General features: G+C 41.9%; 1 protein-coding gene across 1 annotated transcript; it reads right to left on the bottom strand.

Annotated features, from left to right (window-relative positions):
- Positions 1 to 1,704: 1,704 nt before the first annotated feature.
- Positions 1,705 to 19,423, bottom strand: LOC121446242 (chitinase-like protein 3). Its single transcript, XM_041648724.1, is given in 12 exon segments — positions 1,705 to 1,823; positions 2,530 to 2,671; positions 2,756 to 2,875; positions 4,564 to 4,749; positions 5,006 to 5,129; positions 5,308 to 5,432; positions 9,593 to 9,758; positions 11,098 to 11,154; positions 17,450 to 17,478; positions 17,480 to 17,652; positions 18,151 to 18,180; positions 19,399 to 19,423. Coding segments are annotated over 12 exon segments (1,296 nt in total).
- Between the last annotated feature and the right edge of the window lie 5,596 nt (positions 19,424 to 25,019).

The raw sequence follows: 25,019 nt of genomic DNA, 5'->3' as shown, positions 1-25,019 counted from the left end.
CAACATGGCAGAAGCAAAATATCATCCCCCTGTACAAGGAGATTAGTCTTTCTTACCGCTCTGCCTTTCCCACTTCGGGTGGTACCCGGCATGTAGTAATAGGAAGTGCTTGGAGTTTATGGTGAAGGGCGTTATCCAGAGAGAGGACTGCCTATCAGTCGCCAGCGCTCTCATCTCTCATGAGATCTCTGTGCTTGGTGTTAGGGGATGCAGTGAAACAGTAGATAAGGCTCCAAACTGTGGTTGCCTGGCTCTGGCTCTGGCTTTACAAGGAACCAAGCTTCTCCAGGTCTTGGTTTCCAGGAAGCAGTAGTATCCATCTTAGGGGGCTGCGTGAGAACTAAGTAAGAAGGGGCATGTTCAATACATCAAGCTTGAGCTGCATGTGGTGGCATCTGTCTGTAGTCACAACTGCTCCAGAGGTTTAGGGAGGATCGCTGAGCCCAGGATTCTGAGACAGGTCTGGGCTATACAGGGAGACCCATCTTAAAAGACAAGAAACAAAACCCAAAATAGTTTGACACATAAAGTGGATTCTGGAATCTACAGTGGATTCTGGAGAAAAAAAAAACAGAGCCATGTATATTCTTACTACATGAAGATTCTTTTAATTGTAAGTAAGAGACACGCGAGTGCTTTAAGGAACAAAGGAGGACTGGATAGTTAAAGGGGAGTCTTAGAGACTCTACAGGTAGAAGTGCAGCTGGCTTCATGAAGGGACTAGAATCAGCACCTATGAAGCCGTAGGCAAGTGCTCGCACTAGATCTACCATTCCAGCTCTCACACGTAGAGTAACTTTCTCTTTCCCGTGTTTCTCTACAGCCCCTGAGCTTACATTCTGCCACTCTTAGTGACTAACAGACCCACAGTTAATCTCAGTTGTGAATTCCAGGAAGTGATAATCTAATCTGCTTCATTGAGTCTAATGGCCAGTTAACCAGATAGCCATGTGAGGGGTGACAGCAACTGTCAGCCACCACTCTGGTTTTAAGTACAGTACGTGTTCTTAAAAAAAGGCTCCTGCTAGCTCATATTCTGGGCAGCTACCCCATGATGCATCCGCGGCCCCTCCATGATGAGTCTCTGAACACTCACCAATCCTGGCAGCACTAGAGCAGCACCTGGGCTTTCAGCAGAAGCAGGATGATGTTCGGGGCTTCCGATCTTAGACAAGACAAGCTGTGCTGCTTACGCTCACGAGTCCAGCACTCACTCAGGCTTCTTCCTGAAAATGGTCACTGAAAAGGGTCACCACGCTACAGCCTGCCTTGCAAATGTCCTCATCTTGTCCTGTGCACCAACAGCTTTATCATTTCCTTCCCGTAGCCTCAGCCATCACGCAGATGTGCACAGGCAGACAGAAGACGGTAGGGTGGTGGCTCCACTTTGTTCTCCCAGTCTTTCCACCTCTCGCCTGAAGCAGCTGGCGTTTCCACACTGGGAAAGGTTTTCACCAAATTGCAACTCCCTTCCCCCGCCAAGGGAGCTCATGTTTTGACTGTTGATTTTATTTTAGTTCGTTAGGTAGATTCAAGATGACCTTTGCAAGGAGCAAAAGAGACTTCAGAATCCTGGGAAAAACAGATAGGGACACATAAAGTGAGCCTACAGTTTCTTCATCACAGGTTGCTTTGAGGAGAAGGTCCGTTTGGAAATTGTGCTGGGATGAGATTCCAATTGGGCAGTGACAGAAGACTTTTTGATTATTCTCTTGGCCCAGCTGACACAGAATCTACTGCCTCAGTGTCTGTCTTCCAGCTCCTACCTCCACTGTTTAGAGGAGCATTTACTTGCCGAAGGTCTGAAACTGAGGCCATGCAACCTGAGAAACACAGCACAAGATGATGAGCAGGGACCCTCATGCAATGGCAGGCTTCGGCTGGAGGTGAATAAACGTTTGGCCATGGTGGCCTTGACTGGGGCTTAGATCAGAGGATAATTCTATGCTCAGGATTTAAGAAGTGATATCAACCCAAGTCCTTACACATTTCTCGGTCCTCCTATCTTACCTCAAAGCCAGCTGGACTTGGAATGAAAATAAATATTTTTTTCTATATAACTCATTGAAACATACTTGCTGAGTACCTACTATATAAAGTAAAAAGCTTTAAAGATTAGGTAAAAAATGCCCCAATATAAAAAACAATCTGTATAGTGACATGAGAGTACTGTTGAGCCTTCCTGTTAAATCTCCCCAGAGAGGGATAAGTGAGACATCAAAGCTCAGCCCCATAGAGACACAGATGCTTATGGTGATGGTCAGCACAACTTCTGTAGACTGTTGCATTTCACAAAGACTTCGGAGACCTGGACCCTGCTTCCAGGTGTGCTTGGCTTGCCTTAAAGGTATACTATCCCTGGCATGGAAGTTGAGGGTTTGTAAAAGCTCACTGACTGGCACTTGGACAAGAGCAGTGGAATGGAGTGGGAAGAGTCTCCGTGGGCAATGGAGAGAGGCATGTCACGACTCCCCTTGAGTTGATGGGGGAATGTTTGCCTACCCTTGGCATGTCCCTGCTGTTACATACTTTTACTGTGCACTCTGAGGGTTTTCTTCAGGGCAGACGTTAGAGGGAACTGTCCCTGGTTGCAGAAAGCACCAGTGAAGTCATCCATGTCCAGGGTCCATAGCATGGCACCTCCCAAGTTGTTCTGTTTAAGCCATTCGGCCTGTTTAAGGCTAGAGGACAAAAGTCATTTGATTTCTTGAAGCTCAGGGTTGGGCCCTCAGAACACCCATGGGACTGACTTTACCTTGATATGAAAGCTCTTCACATTATCATAGCCAAACCATTTATTGCCCTGATAGGCATAAGGTACTTCCTGGTCAGCATCCCAGGCCTCAGTGGCTCCATCATTTAAGAAGATGCAAATCTTTAAAAGTCATGAGATAATAATCCTTTAAATATTTTGTCATGCAAGAGAGAAAGGTACACTTTATTTTTTTCCTTTAATATATGTATCTTGGGGAGGTTTCCAGTGGCTTTTATTTGGAGTTATGAAGTTTGAGATAGTTTTCTTTTTGTGGTTCTGGGGATGTAACACATGGTATGGCTCATGCTGCAGGAGTACTCTGCAACTGAACTTCATTCACAGCCCATATTTTTAATTACTTATTTGCTTTTTGGTAGAGTCTCAGTCTATATCCCAGACCTCAAACTGTTGACTCCTTTGCCTCTGAATTCTGAAAACTGATATTGCAGCTTAATATATACAGCCCCATAGCAGACAGAAATATTCATGACATATCATTGTACACTATGATACATACATCTTTAAAATGTATGGTGATGGAACCCAGAGCCATACTCATTAAGGCAAGAGCTGGACCACTGAGCAACACCCTCATCTCATGCTGCTTTCAAATGCTCATTCACCATCCATGTTGTAGGGTTGGCGTTTTAGAGTCTGTAGCAATATGGGGCATACATCCATTTATCACTTTATTTATCCATATAAATAAACTTAAGAATCTTGTCTGTTGTACGAAGGGTTATTATATATTGTTAACTCCTCAGTTTTAAAAATATATTCTATATATACAAAACTTTTAAGTATTTGGAATGATACTTTGTTGACAGACATGGCTTGTTCATTTTATGGCTTCCCAGACCCAAAATAATCACACAGAAACTATATTAATTAAATCACTGCTTAGTCTATTAGCTCAGGATTTTTACTAACTCTTACATCTTAAATTAACCATTTTTTAATTTTATATTCTTTGGGTGGGCTACTCAGTCTAGGGTTAGTAACCCGCCTGGCAGTTCAGTTATTCCAGGGTCCTGGAGAGGCACTATCTGTAAGATATGAGCTAAGAGAGAGGAAGGAGGCCATACTAAGTTTGTCAGAGCCTCCGTTTATTAGAGATGGGGTACAGCTTATATAGAGTAAGGAGTTGGGGGGTGGGCACAGGGGCCTGGGCTCTTGCCGTGTGGTTCATGTTAGTCATGTGGTCCAGGAGGTTACGTTCAGTCAAGTCACCTAGGCCAGGAAGTCACGAGCTGACACACCTAGTTCTCTAGATAGTTAGGAATGTGGGGTGAGTTCCTCTAACAGATAGCTCTCCATTAACAGCCAATTTGGGTGTGGGGTAGGCTCTGTCAATAGAACGATTCCTAACACAATTAGGGGTGTGGGGTTCTCTGCAGACTCCCCAGGGTGATGGTTCCTGCAATGATTTTAGGAGGAAATTGGCTCCTGACATATATTTTACTACAAGGCTTGTGGTTTACTGGTAAGATTCTGGCTGGCAGCTGTCTCCTTCGGCAGCTACATGATATCTTTCTGACTTCTTCTACACTCTTTCAGTATCTCTTCCAGCCTGGCCATATTCTACCCTGCTATAGGCTGAAGCAGCTTTTTTTTTTTATTAACCAATGGTAATAAAACATATTCACCACATACAGAGGGAAATCCCACATCAATACTCTGCTTAGAGCAGGTAGATACTGGACATAATGAACATTCAAATTCAGCAGATTGCTAGTCCTCAACCCCTGGGCAACAAGCCCAGCTCTGGGCCTGATATTCGCAGAGAACTGTATAGACAATCTACTGACCTCATAATAGGCCAAGATGCTGGACTCCTCTGTGTAGGGCCCTAGTGCCCCAGCACTAGCAGTGGGCACGCCGATTCCAGTGCTGGAGGGGTCACTCAGGGTGAAGGTTTGTCCATATGCTGGGAATCCAACAATGAGCTTCTCAGGAGCTGCTCCATTTTCATCCCAGTAAGTCATGATGTAGTCCTGCAGGTATATAGGTTAGCTGTAGGCCTTAGGTAGCCAGTGTCCTGTGCTGGGTTATGCTAGTTCCCTGTTCTAACTGCTCAAATTATATATTGAAAATTTTATTAGTTTTCTTTCCAGAATACTTCACTGAAGTTGTAGTAAAGGAGGTATACAAGAACACTGCATACTCACAATTTGGTTTTTTAATTTTGTGATGAATCTCTCATGATTTGGACCATTTCCAGTCTGCATTTGCATCTGTGTAGGGTCTTACCACATTGAGGAAGGTGTTGGTGCCGGTGTCATGTAGGGATTTGTAGAGGGGACTGTTTCCCCCAGTGTAGCCATCCTGGGAGCCATAGAGGTTGTAAGTCATGACCTGGATGTAGTCTAAGGAGCTGTGGATGAAAGATGATGTTTAAATAATTTCTGATGATCATTTGCCATTCCTATATGCCAGGAAAATGTACCCTTACAAAGCCTATAAACCAAGTCCATGTGCAACAAAGCATCCCAAGGATGAAGATCTGTTGCTTACATTCCCTCAAGAATTCCTGAACAAGGTAGACAGCTTACTGTGACAGCTGGGGGATCTCATAGCCAGACTGGATGAGGGAGACAACACCAGCTACCGTGGCAGTGATCATCAGCCTGGGTCTACTGTTCTCAAAGGCTTCTTCCTCAAAAGCTTCATGCATTTTCTACAGAATATTAACATACAGTAGACAACGTTACAAATTCATTTCAGTTCTTCTAATAACAAGTCTATATTTTTAAAAAGTACTTTCCCATTTTTGTTTTACATTTTTCTGTCATTACCTCAATAAAGGCAGTAGCGCAGATGGTGTTAAGAGTCATTAAATATTCATGGGGTTTAGGACTTTATTATGTCCCCTCTAAAGTTACTAGCTATTCATCCAAAATCTAGATTCCAAATGACTGAGAGCTTTGCCACCATCGCCACATTCTGAAGCATCCCTTGCTGCAGTTCCCTAAACCCAGCTTTCAGAGGTGGAGAAAGGTTTTCCCTTTTTGAGTAGCTGAAGTTTATCATAGGACCAATACCTCATTAAATGAAATGCAAAGTTAACTAAGGGAGAAGGTGGTAATGGCTAGGTACCAAGTGCAATTTAGTGCCAGATGGTAATCTTCCTCTACTTTATGTGACTTTCATCTTGCATGAAGTATTGTATTGGGGTTATCTCTTGTAATTGCCTTGTTTCAGAGTACCTGGTCATCTTCCAAAAGAATGCTCACAGAAATTGCTGTGTGTGCTAGTGGTCAAGTGACTAGGACATTTTACTAGATGAAGAGCATTATAAGAAGGGGGTTGGAGCTGTCTTGAAATATTAACCCCATATATTGCAAGATATTTGCTTTTATATTGTGCTGTTGTAGTGAAAAGATCTATAACTTTTGCCTGGAGGTATGCTCCAATTAAAGAAAGAAATAACATGCCAGGCGGTGGTGGCGCACGCCTTTAATCCCAGCACTCGGAAGGCAGAGACAGGCAGATCTCTGCGAGGTCGAGACCAGCCGGGTCTACAGAGTGAGTTCCAGGACAGGCTCCAAAGCTTCAGAGAAACTTTATTTCAAAACACACACACACACACACACACACACACACACACACACACACACACAGAGAGAGAGAGAGAGAGAGAGAGAGAGAGAGAGAGAGAGAGAGAGAGAGAGAAAGCCAGGAAACTAGAAAGGGGCCATTGGGGACACAGGGAAGGAAGACAGAGTTTAAGGGAGTGAGTGAGGATAGAATAATAAACAACAAATAGTTCAGAGGGGAAAGGGGAATAATGAGAAGGGGTAAGTGTGGAGTGGGATGTTAGTGTAGAGTACAATAGGGGTAAGAGGAAGGATAACTTACTAAGAATGTTTGATAAAATCATATGGAAGCCTACCATTTTATAAGCTTCTTAAAATACATTTATCAAAAAAGCTTAATTGGAGTTGCTTACATGGGGGTGGTGTAAGGGCTCCTCCCAGAAGCCATAGGTTATCAAACAAAAACCCAGTGCCAGACGTGGGATACAGGTCTTCAAGTTGTTGCTCAGGGCATCCCAGAGACCCCCAGGACAATACAGTACCCAACAATACCATTGCTGTTGGGTACTGACTAGAACTTGACAGAGAGATGCTATCGCTAAGAGCATCGCACACTTTGATCATAGGATGTAGAGAAGTCAGTCTGGTGCTGACCTGGAAGCTCCCTCCCTGTTGGCTAGTTTTCATAGACCAGAAGGCACTGTGAAGGCTGGTGGGGAAGAAAAGCCATCAAAAGTTGTGCCAGCTATGATCCAGTAACAAGTGGCCTGAAAAGATATGTCAGCAAGTACAGCATAGGCACAGATTTTTATGGGGCAAAGCAACACCATTCTAAGCCCTGCTCTAAGGAGGGGAATACACATCTGGTACTGTAAGGAAATCTAGCCAAGAATCTGTGAGTTGGGGAGTAATAGAACCTGCAAAGTACTGTCTTCCTAAGGAACCGCTTCCTAAATAATTTATCCTCGTACCCACAGACCAGTGCAACTCTTATCCCTCACCAGGGAAGCTTCTTTACACAGCAAATGGCAGTTAATACAGACTGACAACAGGTGGAAAGTGTTCTGCTCTAAAGAGGCTTTCCGGATCACACCCCCTACCCCAAAGCTCAGGGAACGTTGGAGAAAAAGTGGAGCCGGAGGTTGGGGGAAATTGTTGAGAAATAATCTCGACGATGGGACTGTTGCACCCACGAACGTACGAAAAAAGACGCACAAGGTCAAGCCAATCAACAGAGGGAAAGAGAATCCGTTTTTCTCAGTTGTATGGGCCATGGTAGTTTGCCCATGTTCCAGTAGATGGCGCCATACACCCATGTAAATATGAGCAGCAGAGCCACTGAAGTTGGGAGTGGAATGAAGGAAGTCTGGGGAGAATTGAAGGTGGGTAGCAGTGGGGGAGGTGAAGAATATGATCTAAGTACAATGATTTATACATAATATCACCAAAGAATAAATATGAATAAAGATAAAGAAATGGAGTTACTGAATCTGATAATTAGAGCTATTGGGCAAAAGTAAGCTGGCAGACTCAGTGAGTTACTCAGTGCTAAAATTCTCCAGAGGCTGCCTGACGATTTAGTATATGGTGCCATATGGAAATAATTTGTCATGGTGGATATAGAACAGTGGTTCAGATTCTGCCAAAAAACGAGTAGAAAATAGAAGTAAAGAATGGAATAAATTAAAAGCCGTCTGTCATCTTTGACTTCATAATCTAGTCATTTTGGCTTGGTGATCACCCCTCTGGTTGATGACACCAGTCCATTAAGTCAAGTCCTTTCCCATGAGCTCTAGATATGTATTCATGCAATGCATCCTGGCCATTCAGACCCATCCCAGTCTCTATGTTCGGATGTAAAGGAATCAGTTCTCCCACTCCGAATCCACCTTTGCATCATCTTAACCAATCCATTTTTGCCCATATACTTCTTTAAGTCAGGAAACTGTGGATCTTCTATATCTATAGTATATACTATACTATAAATTTATCCCCAGGTCCTACTGGTTTCTATATTCAGATGACTCTCCTTCCCTCAGTGTAAAAGCATTGCTTCCTCTGATCACCTGTCCCTTAATTTACATCAGTAGCTTCCACTGGAACTTTGCCTGCTGACTCGCCTTGCTTGTGTTTAATGTCAAGCAGGAAGTCAAAACCAAAAGTTCGGCCACCGTTTCTCCACTGTGTATAATCCTTCACAGTATTCCCAATTATCTAGAGGGAGAATTCCCAGTTCTTTAGCTGAAGGACCTGCATGATCAGGTTGTTGCTGCCTGTGCAAACTCAGACTCTTTCTCCCAATCACTTGATCACTGGTCTCTGAGTTTTTGTGACTTGCCCATTCTGACCTAATTGGGCAGTGCTAATGTTTTCCCAAGGCTAAGATTAGGTATCACGGTGGTAGGCTCTTTCTGATCCTGCTTCACACGAACTTCTCTGGGTTTCCTGGTATTTATGCTAATCACGTGTCTGCAATTGTTGGTTCAGTTTCAGCATTCTGACTCACACTGAATGTTCTTTAAAGTTGGGATTTTGCCTTATTCTTATTTTAAGCCTAAACCAATATGTGCCACAGAGCATGTATTACTCTGATAACAACAGATTGTCTTATGTAATTGTTCTGGCATTGAACTCTGTTGTTCAGAGTATATAAGCTACGATATATCCTTAGTTACTTATCTGCAGAATGAATATCATAATGCTTATGGTACTTTTATCATAGAGTACTTAATACAGAAAGATCCGTGCAAGTTCAACCAGACAAAATACTAGCATGGAGTGCGGAGGTGGTCAAGAAATTCCATCCCTAGTGAAGATTATTGGTGATTAACAGTTTCCAGGAGCAGTTAGCTTTAATTAAGGGTGTGGCCTTTGATAGCTAGGACATGCTCCAGCAGATAGCCATCTAACCCAGAGTACAGAAACAGCACTAATTGAAATAGTGCATGTGTGTTTTCGTGTTTAAATTACACAAAGCTAGGTGGATACAGAATAGGGGGTAGATCTGCGAGAAGATGAGGGAGAGGAAGATATGATCAAAAGACAACGTGTGATATTCTCAAATAATTAAAATATGCATTAAATGCGAATATGAGTCATCATCCCTAAAATGATGTGATATGTCTGGAATGCAACCTGTTGAAGGGGTATTTAATACAGAAGGATCTTTGCTATGCTAAGGTCTGTACGTCTCAATTCAGTTGAGTTTGTTTTACTGTGTACCACCCAGTTCTCCCCAGAAAGAACATACTTTGAATCTTCTGGGACTGAAGACACTTTCTCCTTTTCCTGCTTTCCTCACCTGCACCAGGACGATGAAGAGATGCTTGTCCTTAGCAGGGCTCCCATGAGATCCAGGGAACTGCCAGTCCAGGTTCAGCCCATCAAACCCATACTGGCGCAGGAATTTGATGACTGAGCTAATGAAAGTCTGGCGGTTGTGAGGAGTGGAGACCATGGCGCTGAACCTGACAGAGACCAAAAAAAAAAAAAAAAAAAAAAAGGCAGGGTAAGGCCTCTATAATATTAACACATTGGAATAAAAACACTTTACAGCCCAAATTCTACTTCTGTGCCCTTTACTAGGACGCCTCAACCTGACGAACACTTGTTCCTATTTTGCCCCAGCCTTCCTTTGCAATCATTACTCTTGCTTGCCTCAGGACTCAGCATTTCCTTTGTTTATTTTTTTTCTTAAGATGTGTGGCCATGTTAACTTACCATGCTGTCTTGAAACACCCTCCAAATTCATGTGCTCTCAAAGAAGTCTTATTTAAGAGTAGACTTTTATTTTTCCTTTTCCAAAAGACAAAGGCATTGTACAAAGCCTTCTCAAGTCATTGTGACCTTGAAATACTCTAGGTAAAAGTGCTTTGTGTTGTTCTTTTTTTAAAAATGCTCCAAGATCCCCGCGGCAGTAGGCAGCAGACATGCTGTAGGTTCCAAATGGTGGCGGCGGGCCATGTGGTGGCAGGCAGCGGGCCCTGGGAGCAGCCAGTCCCAGGCAGAAATGGCTGCCGGTCCCAGAGAGGTGGTCTGAGCGGTGGTGGTGGCGGGCCATGTGGCAGCAGGCAGTGGGCCCCAGGCAGAGACGGCTGCTGGTCCTAGGGCAATGGCTGGTTCCAGGCAGGGAGACACATGGCGGGAAGGCAGAAGACAGAAACATGGATAGACACGACATGCAGGGTGAGGTTGTTTATTCAGGGGGTTATGGAGGAGGAAGGGTGAAGGGGGGGGACAGAGAGAGAGAGAGAGAGAGAGAGAGAGAGAGAGAGAGAGAAGAGGAGAAAGAGACAGAGAAGGGGGAAGCAGAGAAGTGCCTCTCAGAGAGGAAGATGGAAAAGAGAGCGAGCTCAGGCTGGAAGCTGAAGATCAGCCTGCCTCAGCGGATGGGGAGGGGAATGGGTGTGGCTTGTCTCTTAAAGGGACCAAAACCATAACATTCCCAGGTCTTCCTTATAATAAAAAGCACAAACGTCAAGGAAGCAGTAAAGGAAGGGCCCAAGATGGCGGCGGGCAGGTCAGAGGTAATGGGAGTGGGCGTGGCTTGTCCCTTAAAGCGACAGGAAAGCACAACATTTTGGAGGCAGGAAACTGATGCTCCAAGGGTTCTGTACTTTGACAACATAGTAATCTTTTCAACATATTCGGCTTAGAAGTAAGGTTCCAGTTAATTTATAGCATTAACACAGTCACTTAGTGGATGCCTCCAGCACCTCTGATGTTGTGAAGTACAGCAACAGAGGCTGGTTGGGCTATCTTGCTTTCAATAGTAAATGAACAAGTGGCTTTCTAGAGAGAACTTACGGGGCAGGTCCAAAGTCCCAGCCTCCAATGGCCAGGAGGGTTTTCAGTTGGGTGTTCCTTAAAAGCAAAAGATAAAGAACGATTTTAAAATCCATAGGTTCCCCCATTTAGGTAATACAACTGATATTACTTGGTGTTTCCCTGACAAGATATAACAAACTATAGTACAATTTTCTTCCATTACCATAAACTAACTGTAAAATGAAAAAAGATTGTTTTCTTTTTTAAAAAAAATTGTGTTATACATCTATATTTTAAATGCAGTTATATTTTTGTTCAGAAATTAATATTTGCTATTTCCTAATCAAAAGTTTAGTACTACACAGTTCTTAGATACATACATACATATGTGTTTGGGTGTTTTATTTTGGGGGCAGGGGAGGGTTGTATTTTCTTTTTTTTAGAAAGAACTTAAAGTTGGGTGGGTGGGAAGGAGGAGGGAGAGGTTCTAGAAGGGCTTGGGGGAAGGGAAGTATATGATCAAATATATTTAACATTTTTAATAATAAAAATATAATAGCTAGGTGGTGGTGGTGCACACCTTTAATCCCTGCACTTGGGAGGCAGAGACAGGTGGATTTCTGTGAGTTCAAGGCCAACTTGGTCTACAGAGTGAGTTCCAGGAAAGCCAGGAATGTTACAGAGAGACCCTGCCTCAAAAAGCCAAAAAAAGGGGATATGAGCACTCATAAGAAAATCCATATAACTTATCTATGAATTTTTAACATTAATAATTTTATATAACAGGAGTTTCCATGACTTAAATTAGAAACATTGATATACTTGTTTGAACATATCCTGTTTTATTTTTATGTGCTCCAGGGTAGATATTTATGGCACTATCTACTTTTATCTTAACCGTAAAAATCTAAGAAATTAAATTTTCTGTCTCACATTTTCTCTAATATGTGGTGGGCTCTAGATGTGTGTGTGTGTGTGTGTGTGTGTGTGAGAGAGAGAGAGAGAGAGAGAGAGAGAGAATAGAAATAGGGTTGAGGAGATGAATAAGCTTTTAAAGCAATTGCAAAGATGTGTAAAGACGAGAGTATGAGAGTTTGGGCCCTAGAACCTACAGATGCCAGGCAGACATGGTGGCTTGTCTGTAATTCCAGCCTCAGAAGACAGAAATGGATCCCACACACATGTGGTCATGAACATAAATGCATGCATGTAAACACACGGACACAGGTGAATGGAAAAAAGATAGAAAGGGAACTGTGAGGATAGGAAAGGAATTTAAGGGGCAGAGAAGAAAGAAAATAGCAGAACACATGTGACATGAAAGTAGAAGGTAAATTACTTAGCCGGGAAAATATCAGTGAGAGAGAAAGGCAGGGAGAAGGAGAGAGAGGAGGAGGGAGGACATGAATAAATATATACACAGTATTATGACACAAATGGTGACTTGCCATAATGAAACCAGTTACTTTGTATGATAATTTCAAAATACCTGAAAATGAGTAAAAACACCCCTGCACTTTAGAATGGGAGAAAAATATTTGGAATCCACACATCTGATAAGGAGTTAGCATTAAAAAAACCAGGAACTGGATTTATCCCATGCTTTTTCAGACCTAGAAAAAGCATGGGATAAATCCGGACTAGCTGAACATAGCGGACAATGAGGAATACTGAGAACTCAAGAACAATTGCAGTGGGTTTTTGATCCTACTGCACGTACTGGCTTTGTGGGAGCCTAGGCAGTTTGAATGCTCACCTTACGAGACCTGGATAGAGGTGGGCAGTCCTTGGGCTTCCCACAGGTCAGGGAACCCTGATTGCTCTTCGAGCAGATGAGGGGGGGGGGGACTTGATCGGGGGAGGGGGAGGGAAATGGGAAGCGGTTGTGGGGACGAGGCAGAAATCCTTAATAAATAAATAAATTAAAATAAAAAAAAAACCAGGAACTGGAAGAGAACTGTTGACAAATGAGAAAAGAGTCTGACTGGGCATTTCTCACAGAAGGTAAACGGCTAAGAGGTGTATGAAAGCGAACACACACAGATACCCTGAACATCATTACTAATCGGAGCTACTCAGGTTAGAACTGCGTTGACTGATCACCTAACACCTGTTAGAATGGCTAATAGGAGAAGATGAAAGGTAACCAATGTTCTCAAGATGTATAAAGAAATCGCTGCAATGTAAATGCAAAGAACAAAAGGCCTAGAGAGAGCACTGTGTAGATTCTTCACAAAATACACACAGATTGCACATGATTCATCAACACCGCTATCCAAAGGAAATGAAATCAGTGTTTTGAAGATATAGCGCTCAATAGTATTCATTAACATTGACTAGTAAGATCCAAGATATGGAACCCCATTAAGTGTGCACCAATAGTCGAGTGGATAAAAAGATGTACTATATATACGATATAAATTATTCAGCTATAAAAATAATGAAACCCATCGTTTGAAATAATGTTTGTGAATTTGAAGGGCTTATTAAGAGAAATAAACAACACACAGAAAGGCAAGTAGCACATGATAAGACTTATAAGTGGAATCAAAGCTATTTGAACTTGTCAAGAACAAAAACAGAAAATAGAACAGTGGTTTTTGGAATTGCATTGGAAAAGAAATATTGGAAATACTTTGGGCAGGAGAGATGGCTCAGAGGTTAAGAGCACTCGCTGCTCTTCTAGAGTACTTGGGTTCAGCTCCCAGCACCCACAAGGCAGCTCACAACCATCTGTAATTTTAGTTTCAGAGGACCTGATGTAAGCTATGGATAGGAAAATCTGGACACTAACCCAGTCATAAAACCTTTTACCTGCAATCTGTCATGCCTGTAAGATATCCTGGGGCAATGTTGGCACAGAACTTGTGGGAGTGGCCAACCAATGTTTGGTTTAACTTGAGGCCCATCCCATGAGAGTGAGTCTATATCTTGCACTGCTTGGATGGCCAGGAACCAGAGACTAGACAGCCCAGAGGCCTAAGGTAGAACCAGATATGACTGGCCAAAAAAAAAAATTAAATCAGTGAAATTGAAATGATTTCCAATGATAATCTTCTATCCTTACAGATCATAGATTGTTGCCTTATCAGAGAGGCAGCAGATGGGAGCAGGTGCAGAGAACCTCCACCAGTTATGAGAGGAGAGAGAGAGAGAGAGAGAGAGAGAGAGAGAGAGAGAGAATGGAGATATTCATTGAATTCCTTCCCTAAGAGATCAGGGAACCCCCAGGAAGACAGGTAGGAAAGATTAGAGTCAGAGGTTATCAAGGACACCAGGAGAAAGAACATGACCCACTGAACAACTAAGTAGAGCTCACATGGTCTCACAGAGACTGAAGCAGCAAGCACAGGCCAGCTTGGGTCTTCACAAGGTCCTCTACATATATGTTATGACTATTAGCTTGGTGTTTCTTGTGGGACCCCTAAAAGTGGAGGTGGGTGTATCTCTGACTCTTTTGCCTGCTCTAGGGACTGGTTTCCTCCTATTGGGTTGACTTGTCCAGCCTCTATATGAGGGTTTTCACCTTGTCTTATTGTTTCTTGTTTGAGGCATGTTATTTTCTGAGGAAACAGAGGAGGAATGGATCTGAGGGAGAGCAGAGATATGGGAGATAAGGGAGGAAAAGATGGAGGTAAAACTGTGATCATGCTCCATCTCCTTAGCGAACAGGGAAATGCAAATGAAAACAACTTTGAGATATCATCTTACACCTGTCAGAATGGCTAAAATCAAAAACACCAATGATAGCTTTTGCTGGAGAGGCTGTGGAGGAAGGGGTACCCTCATCCTTTGCTGGTGGGAATGCAAACTTGTGCAACCACTTTGGAAAGCAGTGTGGCGTTTTCTCAGGAAATTCGGGATCAACCTACCCCTGGACCCAGCAATACCACTCTTGGGAATATACCCAAGAGAGGCCCTATCATACAACAAAAGTATATGCTCAACTATGTTCATGGCAGCATTGTTTGTAATAGCCAGATCCTGGAAACAACCTAGATGCCCTTCAATGGAAGAATGGATGAAGGAAGTGTGGAATATATACACATTAGAGTACTACTCAGCGGTAAAAAACAATGACTTCTCGAATTTTGCATGCAAATGGATGGAAATAGAAAACACTATCCTGAGTGAGGTAACCCAGACCCAAAAAGAGGAACACGGGATGTACTCACTCATAATTGGTTTCTAGCCACAAATAAAGGTCAGTGAGTCTATAATTTGATATCCTAAAGAAGCTAAATAAGAAGGTGAACCCAAAGAAAAACATATAGCTATCCTCCTGGTTATGGGAAGTAGACAAGATTGCCGGGCAAAAAATTGGGATCGTGGGGGTGGGTTGGGAGGGGGGTAAGGGGAGATGGGGAGAGAAAAGTGAGAAGGGGAGTATGGGGGGAACTTGGGGAAACGGGATGATTGGGATAAAGGAAGGTTGGATAGGGGAGCAGGGAAGCACATATCTTAATTAAGGGAGCCATCTTAGGGTTGGCAAGAGACATGGACCTAGAGGGGCTCCCAGGTGCCCAGGGTGATGTCCCCAGTTAGTTCCTGGGGCAGCTGAGGATAGGGAACCTGAAATGACCCTATCCTATAGCCATACTGATGAATATCTTGCATATCACCATAGAACCTTCATCTGGCCATGGATGGAGATAGAGACAGAGACCCACACTGGATCACCAGATTGAGCTCCCAATGTCCCAATGAGGAGCAGAAGGAGGGAGAACATGAGCAAAGAAGTCAGGACCACAAGGGGTGCACCCACCCACGGAGACAGTGGGACTGATCTATTGGGAGCTCACCAAGGCCAGCTGGACTGGGACTGAAAAAGCAGGGGATAAAACCGGACTCTCTGAATATGGCAGACAATGAGGGCTGCTGAGAAGCCAAGGACAACGGCACTGGGTTTTGATCCTACTTCATGTTCTGGCTTTGTGGGAACCTAGCCAGTTTAAATGTTCACCTTCCTAGACCAGGATGGAGGGGGGAGGACGTTGGACTTTCCACAGGGCAGGGAACCCTGACTGCTCTTCAGACTGGAGAGGGAGGGGGAGAGGAGTGGGGGGAGGGGAAGAGGAGTAGGAGGAGGGGGAGGAAAATGGGAGGCTGGGAGGAGGCGGAAATTTTTTTTCAATAAAAAAAATAAAAAAGACTTCTTTGCTCATGTTCTCCCTCCTTCTGCTCCTCATTGGGACCTTGGGAGCTCTGTCCAGTGCTCCAGTGTGGGTCTCTGTCTCTATCTCCATCCATCACCAGATGAAGGTTCTATGATGATATGCAAGATATTCGTCAGTATTGCTCTAGGATAGGGTCATTTCAGGTTCCCTATCCTCAGCTGCCCAAGGAACTAACTGGGGATCTCAGCTTGGGCACCTGGGAGCCCCTCTAGGGTCAAGTCTCTTGCCCACCCTAAAGTGGCTCCCTTAACTAAGAATTGTGCTTCCATGCTCCCCTATCCAACCTTCCTTTATCTCAATCCTCCTGTTTCCCCAAGTCCCCCCCTCCTTCCCTTCTACCTTTTCTCTCCCCATCTCCCCTAACATGAGCAAAGAAGTCGGGACCACGAGGGGTGCGCCCACCCACTGAGACAGTGGAGCTGATCTACTGGGAGCTCACCAAGGCCAGCTGGACTGTGACTGAAAAAGCATGGGATAAAACTGGACTCTCTGAACACGGCGAACAATGAGGGCTGATGAGACGCCAAGGACAATGGCACGGGGTTTTGATCCTACTTAATGTGCTGGCTTTGTGGGAGCCTAGCCAGTTTGGATGTTCACCTTCCTAGATATGGACGGAGGGGGGAGGACCTAGGACTTTCCACAGGGCAGGGAACCCTGACTGCTCTTTGGACTGGAGAGGGAGGGAGAAAGGAGTGGGGGGAGGGGGAGAAGGGTGGGAGTAGGGGGAGAAGGGTGGGAGGAGGGGGAGGGACATGGGAGGTTGGGAGGAGGTGGAAACTTGTTTTTTTCTCCCCTTTTCTCAATAAAAAAAAAGGCAAAAAAAATAAAAAAGAAAAAAAGATGTATTGCAGGAGAGAAGAGTTATTCAATTAAAAAATGGAAAAAAATCTGAGAATATTGTAGCAAAGTATTTAGTGAGGCAGGAAAAAATGTTCAAGAAATCTTTATGTAAAGGACATTCACCATGAAAAAGTGAAGTGTGTGAAGTAAAAGTATGCTAGCAAGTTCAGGAACCATTATAAAATGTAGGTGCATTCAAAATTCATGTTGTATGTAAAAATCATATGTAATTGATGGCAGTAAAAACTGATGACATTGGCTGGGTCCTCATCTCAAACTCATGGATTCTGAGCTACATTTAAAGAAACATTAATACGTGGCAACTATTGACCCAAGAGACACAAGATCAGACAACTCTGCCATTCTCTGACCTGCATTTGAGGGTGTTTAAAGCTTGTTTAGTCAGTCAAGTCATTCATGCTTCTCATGGTGATCCTGTTGCTCTGCATCCTAGGAAAGGCATAGATGAGGTGAGTACACAGGCAGGGGTCAATATTAGCAGGACGGAAGCTTCCCAGTCCTGGCCTGTTCCGGGCCACATTATTATAGTAGCACATCAGCTGGTAGGAAGAACCTGTGGAAGGCAAATGAGAACAGCAGCCTGCTGTAGGTGGCAGTGAACTCTGTTGACAGTTTGGTCCTGCCTCTTTCCCTTGCTGTGCCTCAGGCACCTGTTACCTAGGAGGGGATAATTGGAACTAAGACTCTTTAACCTGAGTCCAGACATTGCAACTTAGCCATCAGGCACTGACTTGAAGTTGATGATTAGAATGATGGCACTCACTTCTGGATCTTGGCTAAGTTTAGAAGACCGCTAGAGCTGGTTTGTTAATGCTAAGGTGGGCACACACAGAGGGCAGCACTGAGAGCTGAGCTGTAATAGTCTACTCCCAACAGTGGAAACCCATCTCCTTCCCACATGACTCTTGGTATTTTTTTCAAAGAAAGTATTATGAGAGTATAATTTAAAAATCATAAAAGAAAAGTACATTAGGAGTAATTCTTAGAGATTCGAGGCTTATGATGAGAAAATGTTCTGTAAACAACAAAACATGAAGTCATCATGACATACCCAGATGAGAATTCAGCAGAAGTGCCAAACCTAGAGAGAGAAAGAACAAACATTTACTGTGAAACATCTGCCTGAATCATTGAGTGTCAAACTCTGAAACAGTGAAAGTCATCCTACTAGACATAGATCAGAACAGCCCAAGTGAAACTTTATAGCCATTTCAAGGGTGATATACATTTCAATCTACTCTTATGATTTATTGGAAAATGGAAAATGGAAATGACCATCCTTGTCCACATTCTGTGTCCTAATTAATTTTTACTGAATGTAAAGTCTATTTATCCACAGAACTAGTGCTGTCTGAAGTTACTTTAGTTTACTATACCTAGTAATCACCCTTTTAAACTATGTCTCACCTCCCAGAGTTTAAACCCAGCCTTCCAACAGTCAAGCCATCTGCTAAAGCAGAGAACAGTATTACCACAATCTGAGTTTTTTGAAACATCTTTGAAAAGACCTTGCTGGAGGGATGAAGATGTGAAGTTCCAGATTCCTCTCTTTGGCATCAACAGAGCAGGGTTTGAGACAGCATGTCTTACTAACTAGCCCAGATGGGCCTTGAACTAGAGAACCTGCCCCCATGTCTCTTGATTGCTGAAATCATAGGCCTGAACCATCATCACGTAACCAGACCACTTCTGAATCTTTTACAAATTGAACTTCAGTGTTCATCTGAGAAAGTCTCTGATGCTTAATAAGTTACAAAGCATAAGTTTAGAACAACTAGTAAGACTTCAATGACTTGGCTCAAAGTGACTACTGAACAAATTTCTATGGTTGTCTATGAGGAACACTTTTACTCCATCAATGCAGCAGACCCATGGAGGATAAATCTGAAAACAGTAGAAAAAAGATGACTAGGATAGCTGCATCTAAGTTTCTATTGATCTTCTTCTCTTTAAAAGTTCGTTCCAGGAAATAAGCAAATAAATATAATGCCAATGTAAGGCACATGGTATAGGAAGATGAGTGGGGAGTATTAATGTCTGGACAAAACAGGAGCCAGCAGAAAGGTATTGTTAAAATGAGACTCTTTTAATGCTGTATATGTGTCATCAATGAAGGCAGAATAGTTATCACAGCCCGTGAGGTTAGGAAAACTTATTAAATGATGGAAGAAAATTTGAAATTCTGAAAGAAGAATGATAATACATAGAGCCATAGTGTGACGATGCCTCCTGGTCGTCAGATCCTGAGAACAAAAGAAGCCAGGCAACACTGAGTCTTTATGTCTGATTACCAACTCACCTGTGACAAGAAGGAACTTGGTCATGATGTCTTCAGCAGTGTTTCAGTGGGGCCCCGGATGGCCTTTTAAACAATTTAAGATCCAGGTAATCCCAAGGTTTGCCAGCTGGAAAATGTTTACTGGGATGTGTATATATGTGGCTAATCAGTAAGCCACCAGCTTTCCTTCTCCGCTGACTCAGCTCCTTTAGTATCTCACTGCCACCACCCTTCCTGTTTCACATCACGTAGCAATGACATATGCTTTAGCAGTCGGGTAGAGGTAATCACCACAGGGATTACTCATTCCCTTAATTTCGGTTTTGGCAGTTTCCAAGTATGCAGCAGCTGTTCAGGTGTTGCAGATAAGTTTTATTGAACTTATTTCATCCCTGACATAAAACATTTCTTACAGGAAAACAAGTTAATCGCTGTTTTTAAACCCCCTTTCTTCCTTGAATTATTTGCTTGTAATGTTTCTGGTCAGTGCTAATGGACCTCCACTCTTTAGGGGCTACTTTTTGAATGTTGAATATTATGCCTACACTTGTTCTTTGGAATGACTTCAAGTGACAGTTATAAGATAAATCTATTTAAGAATGTATTGGTCCCAGTATGTTCCTTCTCAGGCTTCTAAGAACCCTCTTAATGTTCACATACAGGAGAGGTTGAAAAAGATTTTTCAGTTTTGAATACATACAGATGAGGGTATTGAAATGTCTCCTTTACTAGAAATATTGGTTACTGATTATTTCTAGAGTTTTAAAGATTGAAATTAATTCATTGCAGTCAAACACCATCTGCTACTACTGTCTCATATTAAATTTGTTTTAGTTAAAATTGCGTGTTTAACACCTCAACGCAATTTACATTTCTCTGCTCCAGCTGTTACATCTTTTCATGTCTTGCTTTCTACCTCAATCATAGAATTCAAAGTTCAGGTTAGATCCTGGCTTTATCATCCAATGATGTCCCCTCCTCTTAATTCTGTTATGTACTCTAGCCCGTGTTGTTTGTACAGCTTATGGCCTGTGATCACCCGGAACTCAAGGGGTAGGCAATTGTATGGCCTCCTTGTACCTCATCAGAGTTACTGTGAATCCAGGCTGGTTTTATCACTTGATTCGTTTGAAAATTAAAGAGTATTGACTCTCCTAAAATAACTGAACTTTCTGTAATTGTTTCTGTCTAATTAAAAGAGAAATTTCCCTGACGAGGGGTGAAGACTATGTTTATCTGTGGGTATGAGGAAACTCTTTAAAATTTAGTTAGAAATTCTACTGGTTTAGTAAAGTGGTGGTTAAAGTGGGGGGTTGTAGGTTCTCCTCCAAGATTGCTTACTTCACAAGGCCTGGGTAGTTGACTGGGTTTCCAGTCACTGTAGAAAACCAGTCAATCAAAGTGGAAAGTTGTGGAGCCCAGTCCTAACTAATACTTAATCTATAACACAACTCCTGCACCCAGGGCTTAGGGACCATTGCAAAATGGGGGTAAAATGATTGTAAGAGCTAGAGGAACAGGACGTTTGATGTGAGATTGTGTCTTCTAGAAATGTCAGAAGTTACACCTATGAAGTCTTATAAACCTGGCTTCTTAAACACATGACCTGAACAAGAAAGACACAAATAGACATGATAATGTGGCTGGGGGAAAAATCATAAACCTCAACCCTGATAAAAAAAACTGTGGTCAGCTAAAGAATGCTGAGAAATAGTATTTCCCAGGGAAGAGTCCACCAACCACTTGGTCAGCTCTCAAAAGTATATGTAACAATATATAGGTTTAGCACATTTTATTCATGCACTTATGAGTACACATGAATAAACACAAATACATGTATATATCAACAATTCAAGAGAAGTGATTACAACTTTGAAAGAATGCAGAGGGAGTGTACATGCGAGTATTTGAAGGGAGAAGAGGGAAGGGGAAAATGATGTAATTACACTATAATCTCAAAAAATTATTAAAAAGTTAATTAGATCTTGAGGATTTGGTTCTCATCCACAAGATCAGACAAAGTCTTCTCATGCATATTTGTGTTTCTATAATATACATTTTAAAAAAATGGATGGAATCAACCCAAAACCCTCTGTTTGGGATTTCCAGTTTGTCCTCTCCATGCCCTTCCACACCACCTACGATAGTGATCCAGGAACACAGGGTTGTTCCAAGACTAAACTCCAACACCATCCAACTGGTCCTGTGCTTTACAGAGGCTTCTCAGTTTCAGAGGTCCCATTTATTCATTGTTGCTCTTATTGTCTGTGCTACTGGGTTTATACGTAGGAAGTATACGTATAAAAATTAAATAAAAAAGAAAAAATTTCACCTCCTCTCCTCCTCCCATTTCCGTCCCCTCCCCCACTCTCCCTCCTCCACCCTCTCCAGTCCAAAGAGCAGTCAGGGTTCCCTGTCCTGTGGGAAGTCCAAGGTCCTCCCTGCTCCCTCCAGGTCTAGGAAGGTGAGAATTCAAACAGACTAGGTTCCCACAAAGCCAGTACATGCAGTAGAATCAAAACCCAGTGCCATTGTCCTTGGCTTCTCAGTCAGTCCTCCTTGTCAGCCACGTTCAGAGAGTCCGGTTTGATCACATGCTCCATCGGTCCCAGTCCAGCTTGCTTTGGTGAGTTCCCATTAGATCAGCCCCACAGCCTCAGTGGGTGGGCACACCCCTTGCAATCCTGACTTCCTTGCTCATGTTCTCCCTTCTTCTGCTCCTCATTTGGACCTTAGGAGCTCAGTCCAGTGCTCCAATATGGGTCTCTGTCTCTATCTCCATCCATCGCCAGATGAAGGTTCTATGATCATATGCAAGATATTCATCAGTATGGCTATAGGATAGGGCCATTTCAGGCTCCCTCTCCTCAGCTGCCCAAGGATCTAGCTGGGGACATCTCCATGGACACCTGGGAACACCTTTAGAGTCAAGACTCTCGCCAACCCTAAAATGGCTCCCTTAATTAAGATATCTACTTTCCTACTCCCATATCTACCCTTCCGAGGAGGTGAAAATTTGTAATAATAATAATAATAAAAATAAAATAAATCTATGTAAGAAGAAAAAAATAAAATATAACCCATATTATAGGTATACCAAACAATCCTACAGGTCAGGCAATAGTAAGATCAAATAGTACTATAGAGGACATGTTAAACAAACTGAAAGGGATCTAAAACACTTCCAGAAATAGATTGTATAATGCTTTTTCTTAATGCTAATGAGAAAGCAACAGTGGCAGCAGAGAAACATTAAATAATAGAAAAACTACTGAATTAAATCAGCCAGTGTATTTCAAGGATGTGTTGACCTCACGATGGAAACAGGAGATGTGGTACTTTCGGGAAGGGGTTTTACTCTTGTTTCTACAGGAGAAGAAAAGCTATGTACACCATAAAAACTAATAACAATTCAATTTGGAAAAAAGAAACCTCTTGAGAAAGAGAAATTACTGCTCATCCACAGAGGTAAGAACTATATGGGTGGTAAGGAAACCTCATAAGGGTTGGGGCAGGGTTCTGTTCTTGTCTTTGCAGGAAAAAACTCATCTTCAAAAAGTTGAGTGACCTTGGATGTCTAGATGCCTAAAGAAGAAAAGATATCTATCCTTAAAGAATCACCAAGCAATGCAAAATTTGACTGATGATGCTATATCATCTGCATTGTAAAATTTGATTATCTGAACATGTATATATCTCCACCTAAAAATTAAAGCTAGCTTTGGAGTTGGACAATGGCTATCTTTCTCTAAATCCAAGCATGTTTTTAAAAGAAAACTTCAGGGTTTCCATCTAATGTCAGGAGCCATTTGGTATAGAATAGAAAGAAGAAAGAAAACCATTCTTTTCTCCATACCTATTTTTGTCTATATCATACCTTTTGTTGAACATATGTGTATATAAATAATGTTCACGTTTTCTACAATGAATAATAAAATTTCCTGCCGTAATCTTTGAAGTTTCCAGGAAGAAAATGGGGCACCACAACAACTCCACCTGGTTGATATGACATTATGATGCTAATAGTGCTACTTTAAGACCAGTTTTGGGTACCAACTGTTCAAGATGGCTTCAACTTGGTCAGTTGAAATGGTGTACCTTCTTACAACTTTCTGGCCAGAACTTCAAATAGGGACTTCAGAAAAATCCTATTGACTACTCAGACACTATTTTCAATTATACCAGACAGTAATCTTGAATATAAACCATTATTTTAGTTTTACAGGATCACATAGAAATAATATCACCCTCATGACAGCGGAAAGTAATCCTAGAAGATGACATCCCTTCTCTCAACAAAGTTTGTCCTCAGGATTAAGGTCATCAATTAGGGGTTGATTATAACTGGTATAAATTCTAGGTTGGGGTAAAAATTATATAGGCTCAGGGATCTCATTGAGAAAAAGGAAGAATTTGGATGGGATAATAGGTAGATTAATGTGTCCTTATTCACTAATAATAATAGTGAATAACAGAGTGAATACTTGTGAACTATTATATATAGACAATTTACATTCATATATTCTTTTAACATTTTTATAGATTCTTGTATATTGATATAAAGTCAAATTATATTAAATATGCTCCTATTTCTCTTTACAGCATTTGTACGCCTAGGCAAATTTATTTTATCTTATTGTATGCATGCATGGTTCTATCTCTGCTTAAGACATTTTGTTTAGTGATACAATTTTAGGATATATTTATCATATTATACTATACATTTCTACATCTGATCAAGATATTTATACATTGTTTAAATTTTGAGATTATTGCCTTAATTTTCTATACAGTTGTTCAAAGATTGCTCAATATTCTAATATGAAGTCTTAATATTTAAGTTATATAAATATTAAGAATTACAGGTCAGTAGTTCCATATTGTTATACTTATAGTTAGACTAATCAAGTTCTTTGTATGGATAGAAATTACATTCTGCATAGATAGGTAATCTTCCACCACTTCAAAGAACTGTAGAATATGGCATTTAAATAACTTAGTGTTCTGTTGACGTGAGACATGATTGCTCCTGCCAGCACCAATCTATTCCTGAGGGAATTTTAATCACCAAAGACACTCCACTTTGAGCATGTTTTCTTTTTGGCAAAACTGGCCTTTGGTCAAGGAACTGTCCATGCCTCAATCTCTGGAAAAAAATGCATGGTGTCTGGACAGGACAAGCAGGATACAAGAAAAAAAGACTGTCAAACCTTGCCAAGATAGGGCAAGATGTTTTTTTTTTTTTTAAATTTTAAATTTTTACTGCATCTGAAAATGGTCTGTCAGTTACTCTAGGACTTAGTAAAATTTGGTTGTTCCAACATGGCAAATGAGACTTTTGGTAATTGTCTAGGTAGCCAGTTGTCTCTGTCACTTATTGCACATTTTGGAAGTTGCTTGATTGCACTTCCCATATACTCAAATAATATTTCCCTTCAAAGGTCTTCAATGCTGTTGAAGACGAGATAGTCATTGTTACTTTCCTCTTATTTCTTGGTTAAGCTATTTCTAATAGAAGACTTAGACTCTTTAGGAGAGGACATTTACTGAAGCATTTAGCATATGTTTCCTGCTTGATATTTTATTCTGGTTGTAGTTATAAGTTTTATACTTGATAAAATACTTGTTCTAGTTGCATATAA

This window comes from Microtus oregoni, unplaced genomic scaffold, assembly GCF_018167655.1.
Source record: "Microtus oregoni isolate MIOR12 unplaced genomic scaffold, Mior012 000000F_ref0000247, whole genome shotgun sequence".
NCBI classification, from domain to species: Eukaryota; Metazoa; Chordata; class Mammalia; order Rodentia; family Cricetidae; genus Microtus; species Microtus oregoni.
Note: the sequence above shows the minus strand (reverse complement) of the source record. Positions and strands in the feature narration are given on the sequence as shown.